Below are 19,428 nucleotides of genomic sequence, written 5' to 3'. Positions count from 1 at the left end.
CCAGGGCAACTGGACATCCAGGACAGGGGATACCCTTCCCCAACATGGAAATGCTCAGAAGAAACAGTACCAAGTTAGACCAAGTCAGACCAAATTAACTGACTCTTCCAAAGATTCATTACTAGGGGACCAGATGGCAGTTGGGGGATTCACATGCCACAATATGACTGTGAAAGTCAAAGGAGAATTTTCAGGAATCAGTTCTCCTTCCACCTCAGGTCATCAATCAGCCTTAACCCGCTGAGCCATCCTGTGAACCTGAAGTTGATTAATTTCATCTTTAAGTCCCAGAGAGTAAGTATTTCAGGACTTGGAGGCCATGTGCTCTTTAATACTAGCTCTACCATTTAGCATAGGCGCACCCAAAGATGACCTGTGAATGAGTGAGACTGACCTTTTTCCAATAAGTTTTATTTATAGGGGCAAGAGAGGTGGCTCAATGGTTAAGAGCCATTTGGTCTGCCCTTCCAAAGGACCTGACTTAATTCTCTGCACCTACATGGCAGTAACAGCGGTCATAACTCCAGTCCCAGGGAATCTAATGCCCTTTTCTAGCCTCTGTAATCACCGTGTACAGGAGATGCAGCAACATACATGCAAGCCAAACACCCCTACACATAAAATTAAAATAAAGTTTTTTAAAACTTTATTTACAAAGACAGAAAGCAGGCAGGCCTTGGATGGCAGCTTGCCAATCCTTGTTATAGGATATGCTACTTTAATGTGCATGTTGTATTCCAGTGGAGATTCAGGACAGATCTGAGTTTAAGAGAGAGACTCAGGTTGAAAAACAACTCTAGAAAGCTGTCTTGAGTGTACTTGGCCATCCAAGATGTTTGAGAAGTAGAAGAGAGAAAAGAGACTTCCAAGGATGCCCAAGGACCAGGAAATTTTAGAGGAGACTAGAAAGTCTATAACCCTAGCATTTAAGAGCCAAGAACAGGACACCTACAAGTCTAAGACAGCCTGTGGCCAAGCTGGTTTAAGAACTGAGTTCAACTGACCAGAGGCAAGAGGCCATGTAATAAGCCAGGAAGGTGCCTCAGCTGTTAAAGGTACCTTTTGGTAGAGGCCTCTAGTTCAGTTCTTAGCTCCCAACCTCCTGTAACTCCAGCTCCAGGAGCTCTGACACCCTCTTCTGGCTTCCTTAGGTACCTACACACACACACACACACACACACACACACACACACACACACACACACACACACGTAAATATAAATGAAAAGTTCACAAATAAATAAATAAAATAAAGATTATGAACATTGGTTGTTCTTCCAGGGAACCTAGGTTCAATTCCCAGCACCCAGGTGGCAGCTCATAACTGTCCAAAGAGATTTGGCCTACTCACAACGACATACATGCAAGCAAAACACTGATGCACATAAAAATAAATAAATGTTTTTTAAAGAAAGGTTTTGAAGAAAATTAAATAAAATAAAGGAGGCTGGAAAGATGCTCCTGGGAGGTAGGAAGCACAACCAGAGACTGGGGCATCACAATAGGGAGGGTAAAGCATCCCTCTGTATCACAGGCACCAGAGGCTGAGGCTGACTGTGCACCAGCCAGATGTAACCTAATGGCTGTGCTCCTGGTGAGGGGAGCTAGCCTTGAGAAAGTGTCGAAGAACAGATTAAAATAGAGTCAAGAGGTTTGGCAGTGGCTCGGTAGCAGAGCACTAATGTGTACAAGTCCCAGCCTCAAAAGGAAAAGAAGTCGATTCAGAAGGCAACTGGAGATTAGGAAGATGAACATGGCAAGGCCATGGCCACCTCTAAAGAAGTAAGGCTATGAAGATGCTGAGAAAGATGGCAATGAGAGGGGAGAAGTTTTTTTTTTTTAATGAGAGATGTGTTTAAATGCAGTAAGAAGAATATGGACTCTCAAGGATATAGGAGCATGAGCAATGATAATGATCCCCCTGCCAGATGCCATGGGACTTGAGCCATGGAGTCCTGCCATTTCCTCAACTGCACATTGGAGATAATAACAGAATTTGTCTTGGTGGCCAATGGAAGATACAAACAAACTGATGTGACTATGTAACTTAGTACAATGAATGGGGTTCTCGATGCCCCTTACAAAGGATCACGTCTGGATGTGGAGGATCCTACGGTCTTCAGGGTTCCCCGGTTTGTGGTAGCCCTGGTGACCTGAGAGCATCATCTCTCAATTTCATTTGGTCCTGCCCCGCTTAAAACCCAAATAGATGCTTTTGTTGTTGTCTTGTTTTGTTTTGACAGCTTTTATAGTTTTGTGTGTGAATACACTTGAGTGTTGATGCACGTGTGCAGAGGTGCCCACTGGAGGACACTTCCAAGAGGTGGTTCTCTCTTTTGAGGCAGAGTCTCTCTTGTTTCTGCTGTAGTGTGTATTTCAGGCTGGCTGACCCAAGAGCTTCTGGGTGAGATCTTGTTCTTGCCTCTCATCTCATGTAGGAGTTCTAGGACTGCGAATGCCTTTCATTTCATCTGGCTTTTTTTCTTAGGTGGGTGTAGAGGTTTGAATGATCTGTCTCCCATAAGTCTTGTGCACTTGAATACTTGCTTTCTATTTGCTGGCCATTTGGGAGGAAGGAGATGGGAGATGTGGCTTTTCTGGGGGAAGTATCTCACTAGAGGTGGGCTTTGCAGTTTCAAAAGGCCCCTGCCATTCCCAGTGTTTGTGGTTCAAGATGTGAGGTCTCATCTGCTCCTGGCACCACGCTTTCGCTGCACCATCATGGCCTCTAGTACTCTAGAACCATAAGCCCAATTAATACTTAAAAAAATAAGTTGCCTTGATCATAGTGTTTTATCACAGCACTAAAAAAAGTAACTAATGTAGTGGGATCTGGGGATGAAACTTTTATCAGGCTTTTTGTGACAAGCAGTTTTACCTACTGATGGCCCTAGATAATCATTTTCAAAACCAATAATGGAATAGCAGGAATATAATGCAAGTCTGTTGGGACCTTAGTGGGAGTACTGGAGGCAGGTATTTATGAGGGATTGGCTCTTGGCCCTTGGCTTGCTATGTCTCCATGGGAAAGGGACAATAGAGAGCCCTCTATGTGGTCTTAGTGTTTCAAGTTGAGTGTGAAGAGTCTCTAAGAAGTTGAGTAACATCTACCCTAGTTTCCTGTCTACCTGTGATGGCTCACCATGTCAGCTTGATTGGATTAAGAGGCATGTGGGGGAGAGTTAGTAAGGCACAACTCTGCATCTATGAAGATATTTTTAGAGAGAGACCTACCCTGAATGTGGAAGAACCCCATCTTACGGATGGGAGCCCAGATAGAATATAAGTGGGAAGTGAGATAAGACAGCCATTCTTGCCTACTGGGCGGCGTGGTGCCTTCTGACATTCTCACACCATCATTCTGTCCTGCTCAAGCGCATGGAGCTGCTAAACAACCATGGACAGATCCCTCTGAAGCCACGAACCCCAAGTCTTCCTCCTTTAAGATGTTTGCATCAGCAACAAAGTCTGAGTGATACAGCTAGATCTCTAGAATGTGGCCTTAATGGAGGTTATGAGGTCTGACTGAGTTAAGGGGTCCTAAACTCCATCACTTGTGTCTTACGTGATGAGAGGAGAATGCCTGGGGACAGATGTAGGGATGGGAGCATTGAAGCCAACTATGGCCCAAGGCTTCTAGGAACTAGATGAAGCAAAGAGGGACTCTGCCCATATATAGCATTGGCAGGGAAAGCCCTAGGGAACCCCTTAACTTCAGGCTGGGTTTCTGTGGTGCTGAGCCCCCATTTTGTGCCCATGTATTGTGGTTGTTCTAGGGCACACATATAGCTTGGCTTCACTACTTCTAGGGTACTGAACTCTACTTCTGGCATACTGAAGGAAGACACAGTGTCTCCTCAGGTCAGTATTTTGACAAATGCCCTAGTGAGCATCTTCACTGTTAGGTTGTCAGGATGTGGCATATGGGCTGAAGCAGAAACTCACCTGAGACCGCATGCAGGCCCGGACGCACACTGTCCACCCTACCAAGATACTAAGTCCCACAGCTGGAACTGAAGTCATCTCCAAAGCCATTGTGATAACACTACAGATCCACTCCGGACGTGTGTGTGTGTGTGTGTGTGTGTGTGTGTGTGTGTGTGTGTGTGTGTGTCTTCTTCAATGGATTCAGATGAAAACTGGTAACAAGATCTGGTAGAACTCCAAGAGAAGACACTGGAGGAGAGCGAAGCAGGGACTGTAAGGATTCACACAATGGCCATGGTTTATGCTGAATCGTGGTCATCAGTCCATCCTACCAGACCGACTTACTTCAGCATGTCTAACCTGGAGACTCAGCCATGTCTATTTTGTGTGTGTGTGTGTGTGTGTGTGTGTGTGTGTGTGTGTGTGTGTGTGTTGGTTTTTTTTTTTTTTTGAGACAGGGTTTCTCTGTGTAGCCTTGGCTGGCCTCGAACTCACAGAGATCCGCCTGCCTCTGCCTCCCGAGTGCTGGGATTAAAGGCGTGCACCACCACGCCCGGCTCGACTCGGCCATGTCTAAATTGTGGGTGTGTTTTGTCCAGTAATAAAATGTAGAACATTTTTTTTAAATACATGACAGTATGTCCGTGAGATAGAGTTCTAAGCAGCTATTATAAATATTTGTGAAGGGTGTTTAATGTTAACAAAGAGCTTTTAGTGATGTAGGAGGAGCCTAAGGGGCATAATAATAACTGAAAAGAAAGCTGGGTGTAAAATGTTTTAATGTGATGCGAATCATGACAAAAGAAATGTCTGAGAAAACTTAAGGAAATATGTCAAAATGTCAGAGCTCACCAGAAAAGTTGATTGGTTACATTTTTTTATACTTTCTGTACTTTTTAAATGATATTTTTAAAAATGAATGAGTGCTCTGTCTGTATGCCAGAAGAGGACCTCAGATCGCTTTATAGATGTTGTGAGCCTCCATGTGGTTGCTGGGAATTGAACTCAGAACCTCTGGAAAAGCAGCTAGTGTTCTCAACTACTTAAGCCATCTCATCAGCCCTAAAATGATTTCCTTTGTACATGAGTTATGTCCGTAATCAAAAAAAAAGATAAGAACTTATAAGATGCTGTGGGTTTTTTTTTTTTTCATTTTTATTTTCTCTGATGGATAGTTTGCACATCAGCAAATTTTGACTGGTGCTAACTACTTAGGCCAGTCATAACACACATACACGCACAGAGGTCACACAGGCTGTGCCAGGCTGGCCATGGCAAATGTACATCAAGTTACACAGGAGGAATTGTGGGGCTGGTTCACGTACGCCACCAGACAATGGGACACAGTTGGATCAGGCCTCCTCTCTTGCCTGTCAATTCTTGTTTACAGAGATGTGTGCTGGGCCAGCAGGGTGACGTCCCACGTGTACTCCTTGAAGCAGCCCTCAGTGGGTGAAGAGAATGTGGGATGGCATCTTTTCTGGGTCCCTTTCTCATCCATTCTGGCCTTGACATTGGTATTTGCAGCTCTCTGCTACCTGCTCCAAGCACTGGATCTGCTCTTGGCCACACCTTCCCACCCTGCTCCACTGTGGGCTGGACATGGCAAATCAAGGAAGAGCCTGGAGCCTGGCAGATACTACGCACGTGGTGTGAACTTGTGCCCAGATACATGGTGGGAGGGAGCAGGAGGTGTAACCCTAATACCACACACAAGCTCAGCCTTCATAGACAGGCCAGTGTCTCTAGGAAAGTGGTTACAGTGGAGCCTAAGAGGTGTGTGGGCTGTGTGAACCCCTCCAGGCTGCAGTCCCTGGGAGAAGACAAACAGGGGACAGGACTTGTTTCTGACAGCAAAGCTGGGAAGGTGGATGGGGGATGGGTCCAACATGGTGCTAGATTATTGAAACTCACAGCTATGCACACCTGGGGGTTATGCCCCTTTCCCAGTTCATTCGCATGGTAGATTAGATACACCTAGATAAAAGTGAAGGTATACTGTTTTAAGGGAGGGGCTTTCTTGGTGGCTAGATAAATGATGAGACAGACTCCTGGACTGGGCATGCTCTGGGGAGGGCCATGCGACGGTGAGGGGCTCTCTATTGCTACACTCTGTACAGCAGTGGCTGGGCCCACCTGCCATGCCCATAGCCCCTAATAGCAGGCATGGGCTTGCCTTTAACCCCTTCTGCCTCGGAAAGCTCTTGGACCCCTGTGAAATGGGGGCTATGAGGACAAGAGGGTGGGAGGAAGGGTTCCCACGGCTCCAGGGCACCCCACATAGGGGCTACATGATGCTGCACTGGGTGGCGCCACAGCAATCCTTGATGAGTGCCAGCCCTGTCTTGGCCACTGTTGGCTTGCTAGGTGGGGGCTCTGCCTTCTTCTCTGCCCGGGAGCCTGCAGCAATAGAAAAGCAGAGGGAGAAAGAGAGAAAGGTAAGGAGAAGAAAGCCTTGACTACACTACTGGCAGTCCAACCCAAACCCAACTCATGGCTAGACCTTGTCCTGGCAGTGTGGAGAATGGACCCTCTTGTCATTAATTCTTTAGGTTCCAAGTGTAGCTTCAGCCTACCTCCTAGTCAGTTCCTCTCATCATGCTTTATCTTCCAGGCCTAGCACAGGATAAATGGAAAATTTTGTTCAAGGCACTTCAACCCGAGGGTTCAGATCTTACAGTTTAGGAAAATCCTCATGTTGTCTTTTCAGAAGGCCCTACTGGTCATCCTCCATTTGTCCCCTTTAGAATACTTATTAGATGTAAGTTATACCTTGCCGTCTGTCCTCTCTGCAGAAGCTGTTGTATTTTCCACTGCTTGCTGTTTGTTTAGATTAATGAATAATCTCAAGACTGCCTACCGTTTTATGAAGCATGCTTTCAACTGTGTCTACTTATTCGACCTATTTAATTTTTTCCAGTGTCAGTCTTATGAATGAGATTAGTATTTTTGCAAGTCTGTTTATTCTTTTTCATTCTATTCACCTTGAGCTTTTGTTCCTTGTCTCTTTAAGAATCTCAGTATGCTTAATTCACTGTCTCCTCAAGATAGTTCTGTCTTTAAAGGAAACTCTTTCTCTCTCTCTCTCTCTCTCTCTCTCTCTCTCTCTCTCTCTCTCTCTCTTTCTCTCTCCTCTCCCCCCCCCCCGTGTGTGTGTGTATGTATGTATGTATGTATGTATGTATGTATGTATGTTACCCCCCTCCCCTCATGTAACTCTGGCTGTCCCGGAACTTACTCTGTAGACCAAGCTGGCCTTGAACTCACAGAGATCCACCTGCCTCCTAAGTACTGGGATTAAAGATGTGCACCATCAGTAGCAAAGGATATCTACTTACAACTAAGAGCCCTTACTAATGTAGCAGTTAGAAATATCTGCCAAACACTGCATCAAAAAAAGAGAGACGCTGACAATAGGATCCCTGCTCACTGTAACATCTAGGTGGACATGAGGCATTCCCATACTTGTCTCGTGCAAAACGCTTTCTGCTCCGAGTGTTTCATAAAGCTAAGAATTATTTTCAGAATTGTGTTTCTGGCTCTCCCAGATTACAGTCCTAACAGCAGCTGGAGCTCCTGAAGGCCACAGTAGCCATCCAGTTCCTCTTATGAAAGACATCACTTGGGACTATGAAAAGCCAGCTGCTGGCAGGACCAGCCACTTATGCTTTGGAAAATGACAGCCCTGGCTCCTGTACCAAAGTTACTAAGAGTTTCAAGACTCTTGTAGCAAAACATTAAACATAGAACATGTTGGGGCAGGGTCTGGGCAACGGCATGAGCTGCAGACCCATGAGCCTCCCCTACCTGCTGCCATCCCATGCTCAAGCTGTGTCTATGCAGCATGCCTTATGCCCTCCTGCCTTTTACTTGTTTGAAATCTTCTGTCTGTCATAGGAAAAGAGGGGAAACCATGCAGGAACTCACTGGCTGAAGACTTGGTTACTTTGTCTAGAGGTTTTAACTTGATCCTCAGGAAATCGGCCATTTCCTTGTCTTCTTCCTGTTCCCTGGGAAGATAGACATATAGAAAAGAAGGGGGAAATAAAGTCATAATAAAGAATAAAGAAATAAGGAAAATGCCAATGGGACCAAAGAGGAGGCTAAGTGTAAGAAGATACATGTTGAGGTTTGTAAGTGGCGTGGATGTTACTGTGTGACCTCTATATATGGCGTATCATTCTGTTACGTGAGCTCTCTATCTAATGAAGGCAGACACCACTGTATAAATGCTGGCCCAGCCGGGCGGTGGTGGTGCATGCCTTTAATCCCAGCACTTGGGAGGCAGAGGCAGGAGGATCTCTGTGAGTTTGAGGCCAGCCTGGTCTACAAAGGAAGTCCAGAACAGCCAAAGTTACACAGAAAAACCCTGTCTCGAAAAACCAAAAATTAAAAATTAAAAATTAAAAAAATAAATGGTGGCCCAGAGCTAGAGTGACACCTCAAGGCAGAAGCAAGGACATTCTAGCCCTCAGGCACCGTCCTAGGATTCAGTGAACTGGGAACCTTCCTGTGCCTTCAAGCTAGCCCAGAACACCTGGACTCCCACAAGATTCAGGGTCCATCTCAGAGAGAAAGTCACCTCTGCCTTCAAGGTTGCCAGGAATAAAATAGGTTTTGTGAAACCCAACTGACTCTGGGGAAGTCCTCAGAGAACACAGATGAAGAAGAAGTTGCCTCCTACATGGATAGAGACTCCAAAAGGCTTTGTCCTGGGATGAAAATATCCAAGACACAAAGCTGAACCCAAGGCCTGGCATCTTTGTGGGCCTCTATTTAGTTGTACAGCTCCAGAGCCAGGGGTGCCCCAGGCTAGGACGGGCAGGTATAATAATCAGACAGGAACCTGCAAGAGGGGAAGGAAAGAGGAGGAAAGCAACAAACCTGGGAACGTGGGAGAAACTGTCATGGGGAAGGGCTTTGACCGGAGTTTTGAGAGTTGCTTTGATGTATCCAGTGTATAGGGCACTTGGTCCTCTATCCCTTCCTGCACACCTGCTCAAACGGCAATCAGCTAAGATACACAGGGCTTTGCAAGATTTTGGAGGATGAAATGCTTTTTCTCTTGAATATGAAATGGGTTCTGAGGTCAGAAGGATTTGGTGTCTGGGGACCAACGGCGGAGGCCATGCCTGCTAGGCAAGACCATCAGTCCTAGGGCCAGACAGTGGCTTGTGAATGGTGCAGGGAGTAGAAGCTTGTGATCTGATGGCCCAGGGCCCACCTTAACCGTTCCACCTCAGCATCATCCACCAGGAAGTCTCTCTTCTGCACCAGTCTGTGGATCTTCTGGATTAACTCATCCTCTCTCTGTTTCTGCAGCTTGGTTTTTTCTTTTTCTGAAAGGGAGAAAACAGTGGGGGCAGTTGTGGTGGTGCATGTCTGCAATGCCAGCACTTAGGAGGTTGAGGCAGGAGAGTGAGTTTGAAGCTAAGCCTGAGGCATGCGAGACCCTTTCTCAAGATGGAACAAAACAGGCAGTGAATGTAAGTAGTGGAAACACTGAGTCTGAAGGGAGCGGGTCGGGCATGTGACTGCACTACCGCATTCACTGTGTGAACTTGAAGAGGCAACATGACCTCTTGAATGGTTCTTGATGCATGTAAATGGGCACACATACGTGTCTGTGTGCTCATCCATGTGTGCGCATGCAGGTGGAAGCTAATGGTCAACACTGGGTGTTGTGCTGGATAGTTTTATGTTAACTTGATAAAAAAACAAAAGTCACCAGAGAATAGAGAACCGAACTTAAGAAAATGCCCACCTAAGGCTGGTCTGTAGGCAATCCTGGAGGATGTTTTCTTTATTAGTGATTGATGGAGGGAAAACATAGCCCAATGTGGGTAGGGGCCATGCCTGGGCTGGTGGTCCTGGGTTCTATAAGAATGCAAGCCATGGGGAGCAAGGCAGTAAGCAGCTCCCTCCATGGCCTCAGCATCAGCTTCTGCCTCCAGGTTTCTGCCCTGTTTAACTTCCTGTTGTGACTTCCCTCAATGATGAACAACGATATAGAAGTATAAGCCAAAAAAACCCTTTCTTCTGGAAGCTTCTTTGCTCACAGCACCTCATCACAGCAACAGTAACACTAACTAGGACAGGTGTTGTTCCTCGGGTTCCATCTACCATTTGTGCTCTGTTGGCTTTGTTTCTGTTTTGGAGGGGTTTTTTTGGGGGAGGGTATTGATTTTAGAGGCAGGGCTTTCTATATGTCCCTTGCTGTCCTGGAACTCATTATGGAGACCAGGCTGGCCTCGAACTCGCAGATATCCACCTGCTTCTGCCTCCTAAGAGATTAAAAGCACACGCTGCCATGCCCGGCTTTGTTTTTTTTAATGTGTTTGTGTGTGTGCCTGAGTACGTGTGTGTATGCCATGTGCCCGCAGGTATCTGCAGAGACCAGAAGAAGGCCTCTGATGCCCTGGAGCTGCAGCTATAGGCAGCTGTGAGCTGCTCTATGTGGATTTGGGTACTGAATCCAGATCCTCGGGAAAAAATGGTAAGTGCTCTTAACCATCAACAGCCATCTCCCCAGCCCCCACTTTTATTTTTAGACAGGGGTTTTTCTCTTGTGTCTGCCACCTTAGCACTGAGATCACAAGTACAAGTTACAATGCCTGGTGTGTGTGTGTGTGTGTGTCCGCGTGAGCGCGTGCGCACGCACATGTGTGTGTGTGTTCACATCTGTGTGTGTATGCCTGTGTGTGTGTGTGTGCGTGTGCGCACGTCTGTGTGTGTATGCCTGTGTGTGTGTATGCCTGTGTGTGTGTGTGTGTGTGTGCGCGCGCGTGCACGCACATGTGTGCATGTGTTCACGTCTGTGTGTGTATGCTTGTGTGTGTGTGCGCGCGCGCGCGCGCGTGCACGTGGATGCACGTGCTCTAGAGATTAATGGGCGTCCTCACTCTTGAAAGGCAAGCACTTTACCAACTGGGCCGTCTCCCCAACCCTATGCCATCTTATGGAATGTGCTTGTATAAAATGGGCTGCAGCTGGGATGCTGCCCACAGCTGTAATGCCAGCACTTGGAAAGTTGAAACAGAAGATCATGAGCTTGAAGTCAGCCTGGGTCAGAAACAAACAAAACAAACAAAAAAACCAAACACACTAAATACAATTTTAGGGATTTTCTTTGTGTGTTTGTTTTTGTTTTATCTGCAGAGCCTCTTGCAAGCAGCCCTCCATGGGCACTGAGGGACATTCTCACCTCTAGTCCTGTTTCCAGATCTCAGGCAACTTGTCAGTGCCCATCCCTGGACAGCGGATGGACAAGCTGCTGCTTGTTTTGATCCGGAGAGATCTGGACAGAGGGAGCCCACAGTGGCTTCTACTTCCTAGTGTTCTTAGTTCTCATCTTCCTCTTCTCTCTCCCTCCCCCTCCCCCACTCTCGCTCTCTTTCTCTCTCTCTCCCCCTCTTTCCCTTCCTTCCTTCCTTTCTTTCTTCCTTCTTTCCTTTCTTCTTCCTTCCTCCCTCCTATATGCAACAAGGCTGTCATTAGCAGATGAACTCATTAGTCCTCAACACGGAGCAGATCCCCACTGTCCCCTCCAACCTGAGTCCTTGGCCTCCTCTTACCTTTGGACCCCTGCTGGGTCATCACTGTTTTCTGAGTTCCTTCCAAGGCCAAGCTCCAAGGGTTGTCACAGAGACATCTGATAGGGTGAGCAGTAAGTATACAACAAATGCAATGTCCCTCCCACTTCCTGTGCCAACAGAAGCTGAGGTCATGCTTTGGGGCCCTTGAGGATAAACTGTAATCTAGTGTGGCCTGTGGACATGTATTCAGATCTGTTAGTGTTTTGTTTTGCTCATGTGACTGCACTGTGGGCCTTCTCTGTACTTTACAGGTGAGGAAACAGTCATGATATTGGGTCTGAGACATGGCTCAGTTGATAAACTGTTTGCCTTTTGAGCCTGAGGGCTTGAGTTCAATTCCCAGGACTCACAGAAAGAAAGACAGACAGAAAGACAGAAAGAAAGAAAGGCATAGTTGTACCCACTTATAATCTCAGTGCTGGTGAGTGCTAAAGATAAGATATCCTTTGGTTTCAATTAATGGGCAACTAAGAGTGTTCCTGGAGATTAGACACATAGATGTGTGCACTCACACACAATATTTACATATGCCTTAGTTAGGGTTTCCGCTGCTGTGACAAAACACTATGACCAAAAAGCATGCTGGGAAAGAAAGAGCTTATTAGGGTTACACTTTCACATTGCTGTTCATCACAAAAGGAAGTCAGAAAAAAAAAACTCAAATAGGGCAGGAACCTGGAGGCAGGAGCTGATGCAGAGGCCATGGAGGAGTGCAGCTCACTGGCTTGCTCAGCATGGCTTGCTCAGCCTGTTTTCTTATAGAACTCAGGACCACCAGCTCAGGAATGGCCCCACTCACAATGGCTGGGCCCTCCCGCATGGATCACTAATTGAGAAATTGCCTTATAGTTGGGTCTTATGGAGGCATTTCTTCTATAGAGGCTCCTTCCTCTCTGATGACTCTAACTTGTGTCAAATTGACACAAAACCAGCCAATAAAAGATAGGGCCCTGTGTATGTTAAATCACTTCCAGGTCGCCTGTAACATGGAACACAACACAAACATTAAGTAAACAGTTGTTATGTCCTGCAGGGATCCCGGATCCTGACGAGAAAAAGGTCAGTGAAACTTTCAGTGGGGATATTACTTTTCCAGGGATATTTTCAGCCCCTGCATAGCTGAATGTGGGTGTAAAGCCCACAAGACACACTGGGCTGCCCGGAAAGGAAGGGAAAGCTTTCTCGATGACCCAAATGCCACCGATTACCTCTGTGTGGCAAGCATGGATGATCTGTAGCCCTTGGTCACTGACCATCACCCACTGGTGCATGGCTTCTGTGAGTGGGGCCCATGTGTGATTCCCTAGACTACACTTTGCACTAGAGTCCTCCCTGCCTTATTCTCCAAGGGAGCACCTGCACCCACGGACTGTCACAGAGTCATGGGTGTTAGGATTCTGTTTCAATCCGTCTACCAGTGATGCCATCACTTACCTGGCATGGGAGCGTGGCCCTGCCCAGGGCCATATAAAAGACCAAACCTCCACGTGTGTTCTCTCTCCCTCTCTCTCCCTTCCTCCTCCTCCCTCCCTCCCTCCCTCCATCCATTCTTCTCTCTCTCCCTCCCCTCCCTCTCTCTCTCTCCCTCCCTCTCTTCCTCCCTACCTGCTCTACCCGCTCTCCCTCCCTCTTCTTCTCTCTCTCTGGGGTACCCCTCCCCCTTTTCTTCTCCCCTCATGCTCACTTAATAAACCTCATATAATATCTGCTGCCTGGCATCTTACCATCTTATTTTCTTTTTATTAATCATAACATTGGTGCCATGTGACTCAGATACTTAACCTAGAGGTCCACTCTGCAGTCTTCACAGTGGAATCCCATCTCCCTTTACTGTCCATAACAAACTGAGCAGCAGGCCCCGGGCCACCTGCGGAGAAGCCTTCCGGACCAGCTTTCAAGACTGCCACTGAGGGAACCGGATGCTCTCTTTGTCTAGGTTCCCCAGCGCCGGCAACCCCCCCTCTCCCCGCCCTAACCGGGGCCGCTAGAGCACTCAGGTACTGGGCTTCCTGTCCCTACTGCCTACATACGGGAATAATCTAGGATCTAAGCCTACCCAGGTTTAAAAAAAAAAAAAAAAAGACACTGCTGCACTGCTATGTTGCATGGTTCAGAGGGGGTGGAGTGCGCTGGGGCGGCCAGATGTGCCTGCTACCGCCACTCCCTTCTTCATGACCAGCTTGTGCATCCATGCTGTTCCAAAGCAACCCAGACCATTTCTGGGGTGCTAGAGGACTGCCTGTTCTCTTCCATTTGAAATATTCTTACACATGGCCTGGCCACATGATGCTGCCCGCTTCCCGCCACTGCTCTGGTTCCTTCCCCCTCCTCACCGCAGGCATGCCAGAGATTCACAAATGATGCTCACGCTCAGGGGCGGGGTCAATCACCTACACGCGGTGACTGGTTCCAGACCTCCGGACCTGGACGCAGCTTTGCTTTCTCTAAAATTATTTTCCAACTCTTTTTTTTGGGGGGGGGAGGGTTCAAGATAGGGTTTCTCTGTGTAGCCTTGGCTGTCCTGGACTCCCTTTGTAGACTAGGCTGGCCTCGAACTCAGGTTAATGTGCCTGCCTCTGCCTTAGGTCAATGTGCCAGCCAGAGTGCTGGGATTAAAGGCGTGCACCACCATGGCCAGCAATTGTCTGGTGCCCTCTTCTGGCTGCAGGCACTCATGCAGGCAGAATACTGTATATTTATATATTTATATACAGTATTTAATATTTATATTTATATAAATAAATAAATATTTATATAAATAAATATTTAAATAAATATTTAAAACAAACAAATAAATAAAAATTGTCTCTGATTTCTTTTTCTGCTCAAAAAAGGTAAGATTATTTATTAGGTATACAATTGTTTATTGAGTGTGATGTTTAGATTATTTAAAACTTAAACTCTGTTTATTCCCTTTTAGATGAAAAAAAAAAACCCATTTTTTGTACCCTGGTTCTAAATGTTTATTTCTTATTTCAAGGTTATAAAGGCATATTCAAATTAAGAATATAAATGCTGTTTCTCCCACAGGGCTACTGCAAGCTTCCTGGTCAACTGATTGTGTATAATGTTCTGCTGTATTTTTTGTTTGTTTGTTTGTTTTTGTGAGACAAGGTTTCTCTGTGTAGCCTTGGCTGTCCTGGACTCTCTTTGTAGACCAGGCTGGCCTCGAACTCACAGTGATCCTCCTGCCTCTGCCTCCCGAGTGCTGGGATTAAAGGCGTGTGCCACCACGCCTGCTGTATTAATATTCATTTATTTACAATGCTAAAACTTGATTGTTATGCTCTACCTTCATTCTCAAAGTCTAAAATCACTGCCTTAAGACATGGCTAGCCTAAAATTCTAAATGTGGTATTATTGGTCATACAAAAACTTCTGTTCTCTTTTATGGACTGTGTCTATGTTTCTCAGTCTCCAACTTAATAGAAATAAAACCTAAACTCCTAGCCTTAATTAAGGTCTTAAAAATGATCAAGTCCTTTAACATGTTCAAAAATGTATTTTAGTCATGCTAAAAAAAACCACAATGTAATTAATTACAGATAATTAAATATAAAGAACACTTAACTCAAACTTGTCAGAAATCTGCTGAATATGGCATTTAACCTGTGTAAATTTATTATAAAAACAGAGATTTCCAGATTATAACAGTAGCTCCCAAGGTCTTAGAAGACTTGGATTGTGATTTCTGGCCACAGAGCAAAACTGCTCCCAATGTCTGCCTAACTGTGGACAAACTGGACACCCGAAGAGTTACTGTCTCGTGTTGCTGAACACAAGGTGAGGTCAGTCTCTTCCATGTTCACCGTCCACAAAAACAACGTCTCGTCTTCCCTGCCTGATGCAAGACTGTCTCTGCCCACGGTGCCATGCTGCCACAGAGGACAACTGGGACACTGTCTATTTACTGGGATCTGACTAACTAGTCATCTCTGTCATTTTTATTAATGCATAGATTCCTTTAGGTTACAATTTATCCTTCTCAGGTCTCTGATCACATTGACGGCTAAGCTGATGTTACTTGATAGCTAGAAAACAGACAATGATCTCTTTAGCCCAAAGTAATCTGCCATGTTAGTTCGTTAGTTAATTCATTAGTTAAGACTACTAGATACTAGATCTCTTCTTTAAAAGGTCTTACTCACAGACCTTCCCAGATCTCCTCATATACAGGAGACCAAACTTTCAACTGTCAGGTCTAGATGCAGTCTACCTTGTTACCATTCTTTTAGCTAAGGACAGTGACTACTTACAGCAATTTCACCAATATCCTAAAGCTTCCAAAAAGACATTTATGAGCATTAAAAGGTCTAAAAGGTATTTTATGAATGACAGAAGGTCTAAGAGAGTGTTTCAGGTTGACAAATGCAAGTTAAAAATGTTGAAAGGTCTACATGCAAGGTATAAATGTCAGAAGGGGAGCAGTGCTGGAGAGATGGCTCAGAGGTTAAGGGAATTGACTACTGCTCCAGAGGTCCTGAGTTCAATTCCCAGCAACCACATAGTGGCTCATGACCATCTATAATGTGATCTGATGCCCTCTTCTGGCCTGCAGGTGTACATGCAGGCAGAGCACTGTATACATAGTAATAAATAAATACATCTTTAAAAAAAATAAATGTTAGAAGGCCTAAGAAAGTGTTTTAGGAATACTAGAAGGTCTAAGAAAGTGTTTCAGGTTGGTAAATGCAAGTTAAAAGCTTAGAAGGTCCAAGAGTGTGTTTTAAGTTGGTAGATGCAAGTTATGAAGGTTAAATATCTAAAAAGATGTTTATTTATCCTGTTGTTATGCTATTATTGTATTAACTGTTCAGAGTGTTAACACCGATCAATGGAGCTCTCATTTATTAATCTAACTGTAAAAAACATTCCACTATACGATCCTATCATAGTTCCAAGATTTTAAATTTCCTTTGTCTTTTTCTTAAAATGTCTTATGGAGCAGGGAGTAATGGCGCATGCCTTTAATTCTAGCACTCGGGAGGCAGAGGCAGGATCGTTGTGAGTTCGAGGCCAGCCTGGTCTACAAAGTGAGTCTAGGATAGCCAAGACTACACAGAGAAACCATGTCTTGAAAAAAAAAAGTTTCATTGTGCTAAAATTATATACATCCAATCTTCTGGAAAGCCCCTCTTCCATGATGTGTGCGGATGCTAAAGTGAGCTCTTGCCTTCTGTTCTACAGGAGATGTCTGTCCTCCCTGTGTTACTACTGTTCCACAGAGGCCCAAGAGGCTCTGCCTTCCCTAAGATCACCTCAGAGTATTTGTGCTTTTAACACAAAGTTCTTTTCCCAGGCCTCTACTATGCTCTATGTCTACTGCCTTTTCCTACAGTGTGTTCATGTCTAATAATGTGTATTTCACTGCAGATTTCAAACAAGGATGACACTAACGTGTCCAAAATTTATCTCCCTTTATGAACTAACAAGGATTCTTGTAAGCTACAAAAAAAAAAAAAAAAAAAAAAAAAAAAAAAATCCATCTCAGGTCAAATGGAGTCAAGATAAGTACTGTCAACCAACAGGCTAAGTTTCTCACCTGTCTCCTGCCTCTGAGGGTGGGATTCCTCCCCTTTCCCTGGCTTTGGGACTCCCCTGACTAGTGCTACATTCTTACATCCAACACCTACTGAAAGCTGAGTCTTCTTTTCTGGTTGATGTAAATGCTTCTTGTCATTCTTACCAGCCTACACACAAACCCTTCATCTAGGACCGTCTCCCTTGGGTGAGATCTCCCTCTACCAGCTCGGTTCATTCCCCGCCCCCCTGGCCCCCCTCCCCAGCTCATTCGAAACCATGTCTGCTCTCGCCCTTGGTCTCTGTCCAGCGCTGACGAGCTGCTGGAACACTTGTACCAATCTCATCAAGTTAAACCTTGCTCAGGGGACGCCCTGACAGGTCACCGACTTCTACTCTCCCCATGAGGACCAGTCCACTTGCGGCCTCTCCAGGCTCCTCTAGGATGCCTTCTGAGAATTTCAAACCCCTATGCCCACATTAAGGGCTTCTAAGTTTACACGCCTCTGCAGCCAAACTTGGACATATCCAAAACTAAAGCCTTTTAATTATTGCCAACAATCGGGGTAAAATGGAAGGAAGTTCCCATATTCAAAACTTTTGGGGGGCTGGAGAGGTGGCTCAGCAGTTAAGAGCACTGACTGCTCTTCCAGAGGTCCTGAGTTCAATTTCCAGCACCCACATGGTGGCTCAGAACCATCTATATGATGTGATCTGATGCCCTCTTCTGGCCTGCAGGTGCACATGCAGGCAGAGCATTGGATACAGAATAATAAATAAATAAATCTTTTTTAAAAAAAACAAACAAAAAATTTTTCTTTGCTCTCCCAAAGCTTTCATGCCATTGTCAGCATTGTCTTAAGCCTTTTATCTTTGCTCTCCCAAGAGTTTCAAATGTACACCTATAGGGAATTCTCTCCCTAACCCACTAACTTTGTCTTCTGCCCACATATATGTTCCAGTATTCTGCCAGACCTCTTACTTCTGAGACATCGTCAAGCAGCTACCCACAAGTGCTCCCATCCAACCTCAAAAATTGTGCCAGCTGGACCTGCATTGTTCCTCTTAGCTGGACCTGCATTGCCCTTCCCAGCTGCAGATGTTCTCAGACCCTGGACAGCAAATCAACAGCCCATTCTTCCGGAACCTGGCCAACATTTCAGCCTTTTTACCCCCTGTCACTGCCCTACTGTCAGCAGGAAGTAGTTAAGATGATTACTTCATCCCTTATTCATTTGCAAAAGGCTGAAATGCTGTGCTCCAGGCCCAGGACAAACAGCTCCAGGTTCTCCCAGCACTCCTTGGTCCCTATCTGCTGCAGGACATGGCTGATATAGCCTGTCTTCTACCTAAAGGTTCAGGGCAGAACTTTTCCTTCCTCTTCACCATATAATCTGGGTATTTTGTTGCTATTGTTTTTTTTTTTTCTCTCTCTCTCTTTTCTCCATTACCTACATTTATATACTTTAACTTACCTTATATAAAAACAATACAATGTTCCTCATTTTTTAATTATAGGAAAAGTTAGGAATGTTATTATTCTCTTTCAGTCCACCTACCTGTGATGTCATTGCCTACCTGTGATGTCATTGCCTACCTGCCACGGGGGTGTGGCCCTGCCCAGGGCTGTATAAAAGGACAAACCTCCACGTGGCTCGCTCTTTTCTACTCTCTCTAACCCTACCCTCTCTTACTTCTCTCCCCCTCTACTCACTTACTTTCACTCTCTCTCCCTCTTCTCTCTCTCTGTCTCTCTCTCTCTGTCTCTCTCTCTCTCCTCTCTTACTTCCCTCCCCCTCTACTCTCTTACTTTCTCTCTCTCCCTCTTTTCTTTCTCTCTCTCTGGGGTGCCTCTCCCCTCTTTCCTTCTCCCCCCATGCTCATTTAATAAATCGTGCATAACGCAATATCTGCTGCCTGGTACCTTCTATCTATCATTGCTTTAATTAATAAATATAAAACCAGGTGTGGGATATGGGACTATATTAGATTATCCACAGCAGCTGACTGTGATTTGCCTCATGCTCTAGCAGGAGCATGATTTTGCCAACCACAAATAGTTGTGTGATGTTTGGAATTCTGGGAACTTTTTCAGAGGGTATATAAATGCTAGAGCCAGCCCTAATAGAGGTGGTGAGCTGTTGGTTGTTGCTGGTCACGGTTTGTTAAGTAGTCATGCTCAAAGAAGAAACAGTAACAGGAAGAAATTAGATATCCTGACAGCAAAAGGTGTGCCCCTGTATTTTCAGTTGTTAATTCTGTACCACAGAGAGCTAAATGCTGGCAGGATTTTGCCACTGTCATTTCGATGGTCCACCACTGGGTTTCTATTTGTAAATGCCTGTCCTTCCACACCTGCCCGAAAGATGAAGGTCAGGCAGCCCTC

At 45.5% G+C, this 19,428-nt stretch overlaps 1 protein-coding gene across 1 annotated transcript in view; it reads right to left on the bottom strand.

Annotated features, from left to right (window-relative positions):
* Positions 1-5,064: 5,064 nt before the first annotated feature.
* Positions 5,065-19,428, bottom strand: part of BMERB1 (bMERB domain containing 1) — a 123,340-nt gene continuing 108,976 nt past the window's right edge. The window contains exons 4-6 of the mRNA XM_084763546.1: positions 9,152-9,266; positions 7,855-7,937; positions 5,065-6,327 (exon numbers count right to left, since the gene is read on the bottom strand). Coding sequence (XP_084619672.1) covers positions 6,215-6,327; positions 7,855-7,937; positions 9,152-9,266 — 311 coding nt within the window. The 3' untranslated portion in view covers positions 5,065-6,214. The remainder of the gene's footprint in view (positions 6,328-7,854; positions 7,938-9,151; positions 9,267-19,428) is intronic.

Source organism: Acomys minous (assembly GCF_964271855.1).
Source record: "Acomys minous genome assembly, chromosome: 16".
NCBI classification, from domain to species: Eukaryota; Metazoa; Chordata; class Mammalia; order Rodentia; family Muridae; genus Acomys; species Acomys minous.
Note: the sequence above shows the minus strand (reverse complement) of the source record. Positions and strands in the feature narration are given on the sequence as shown.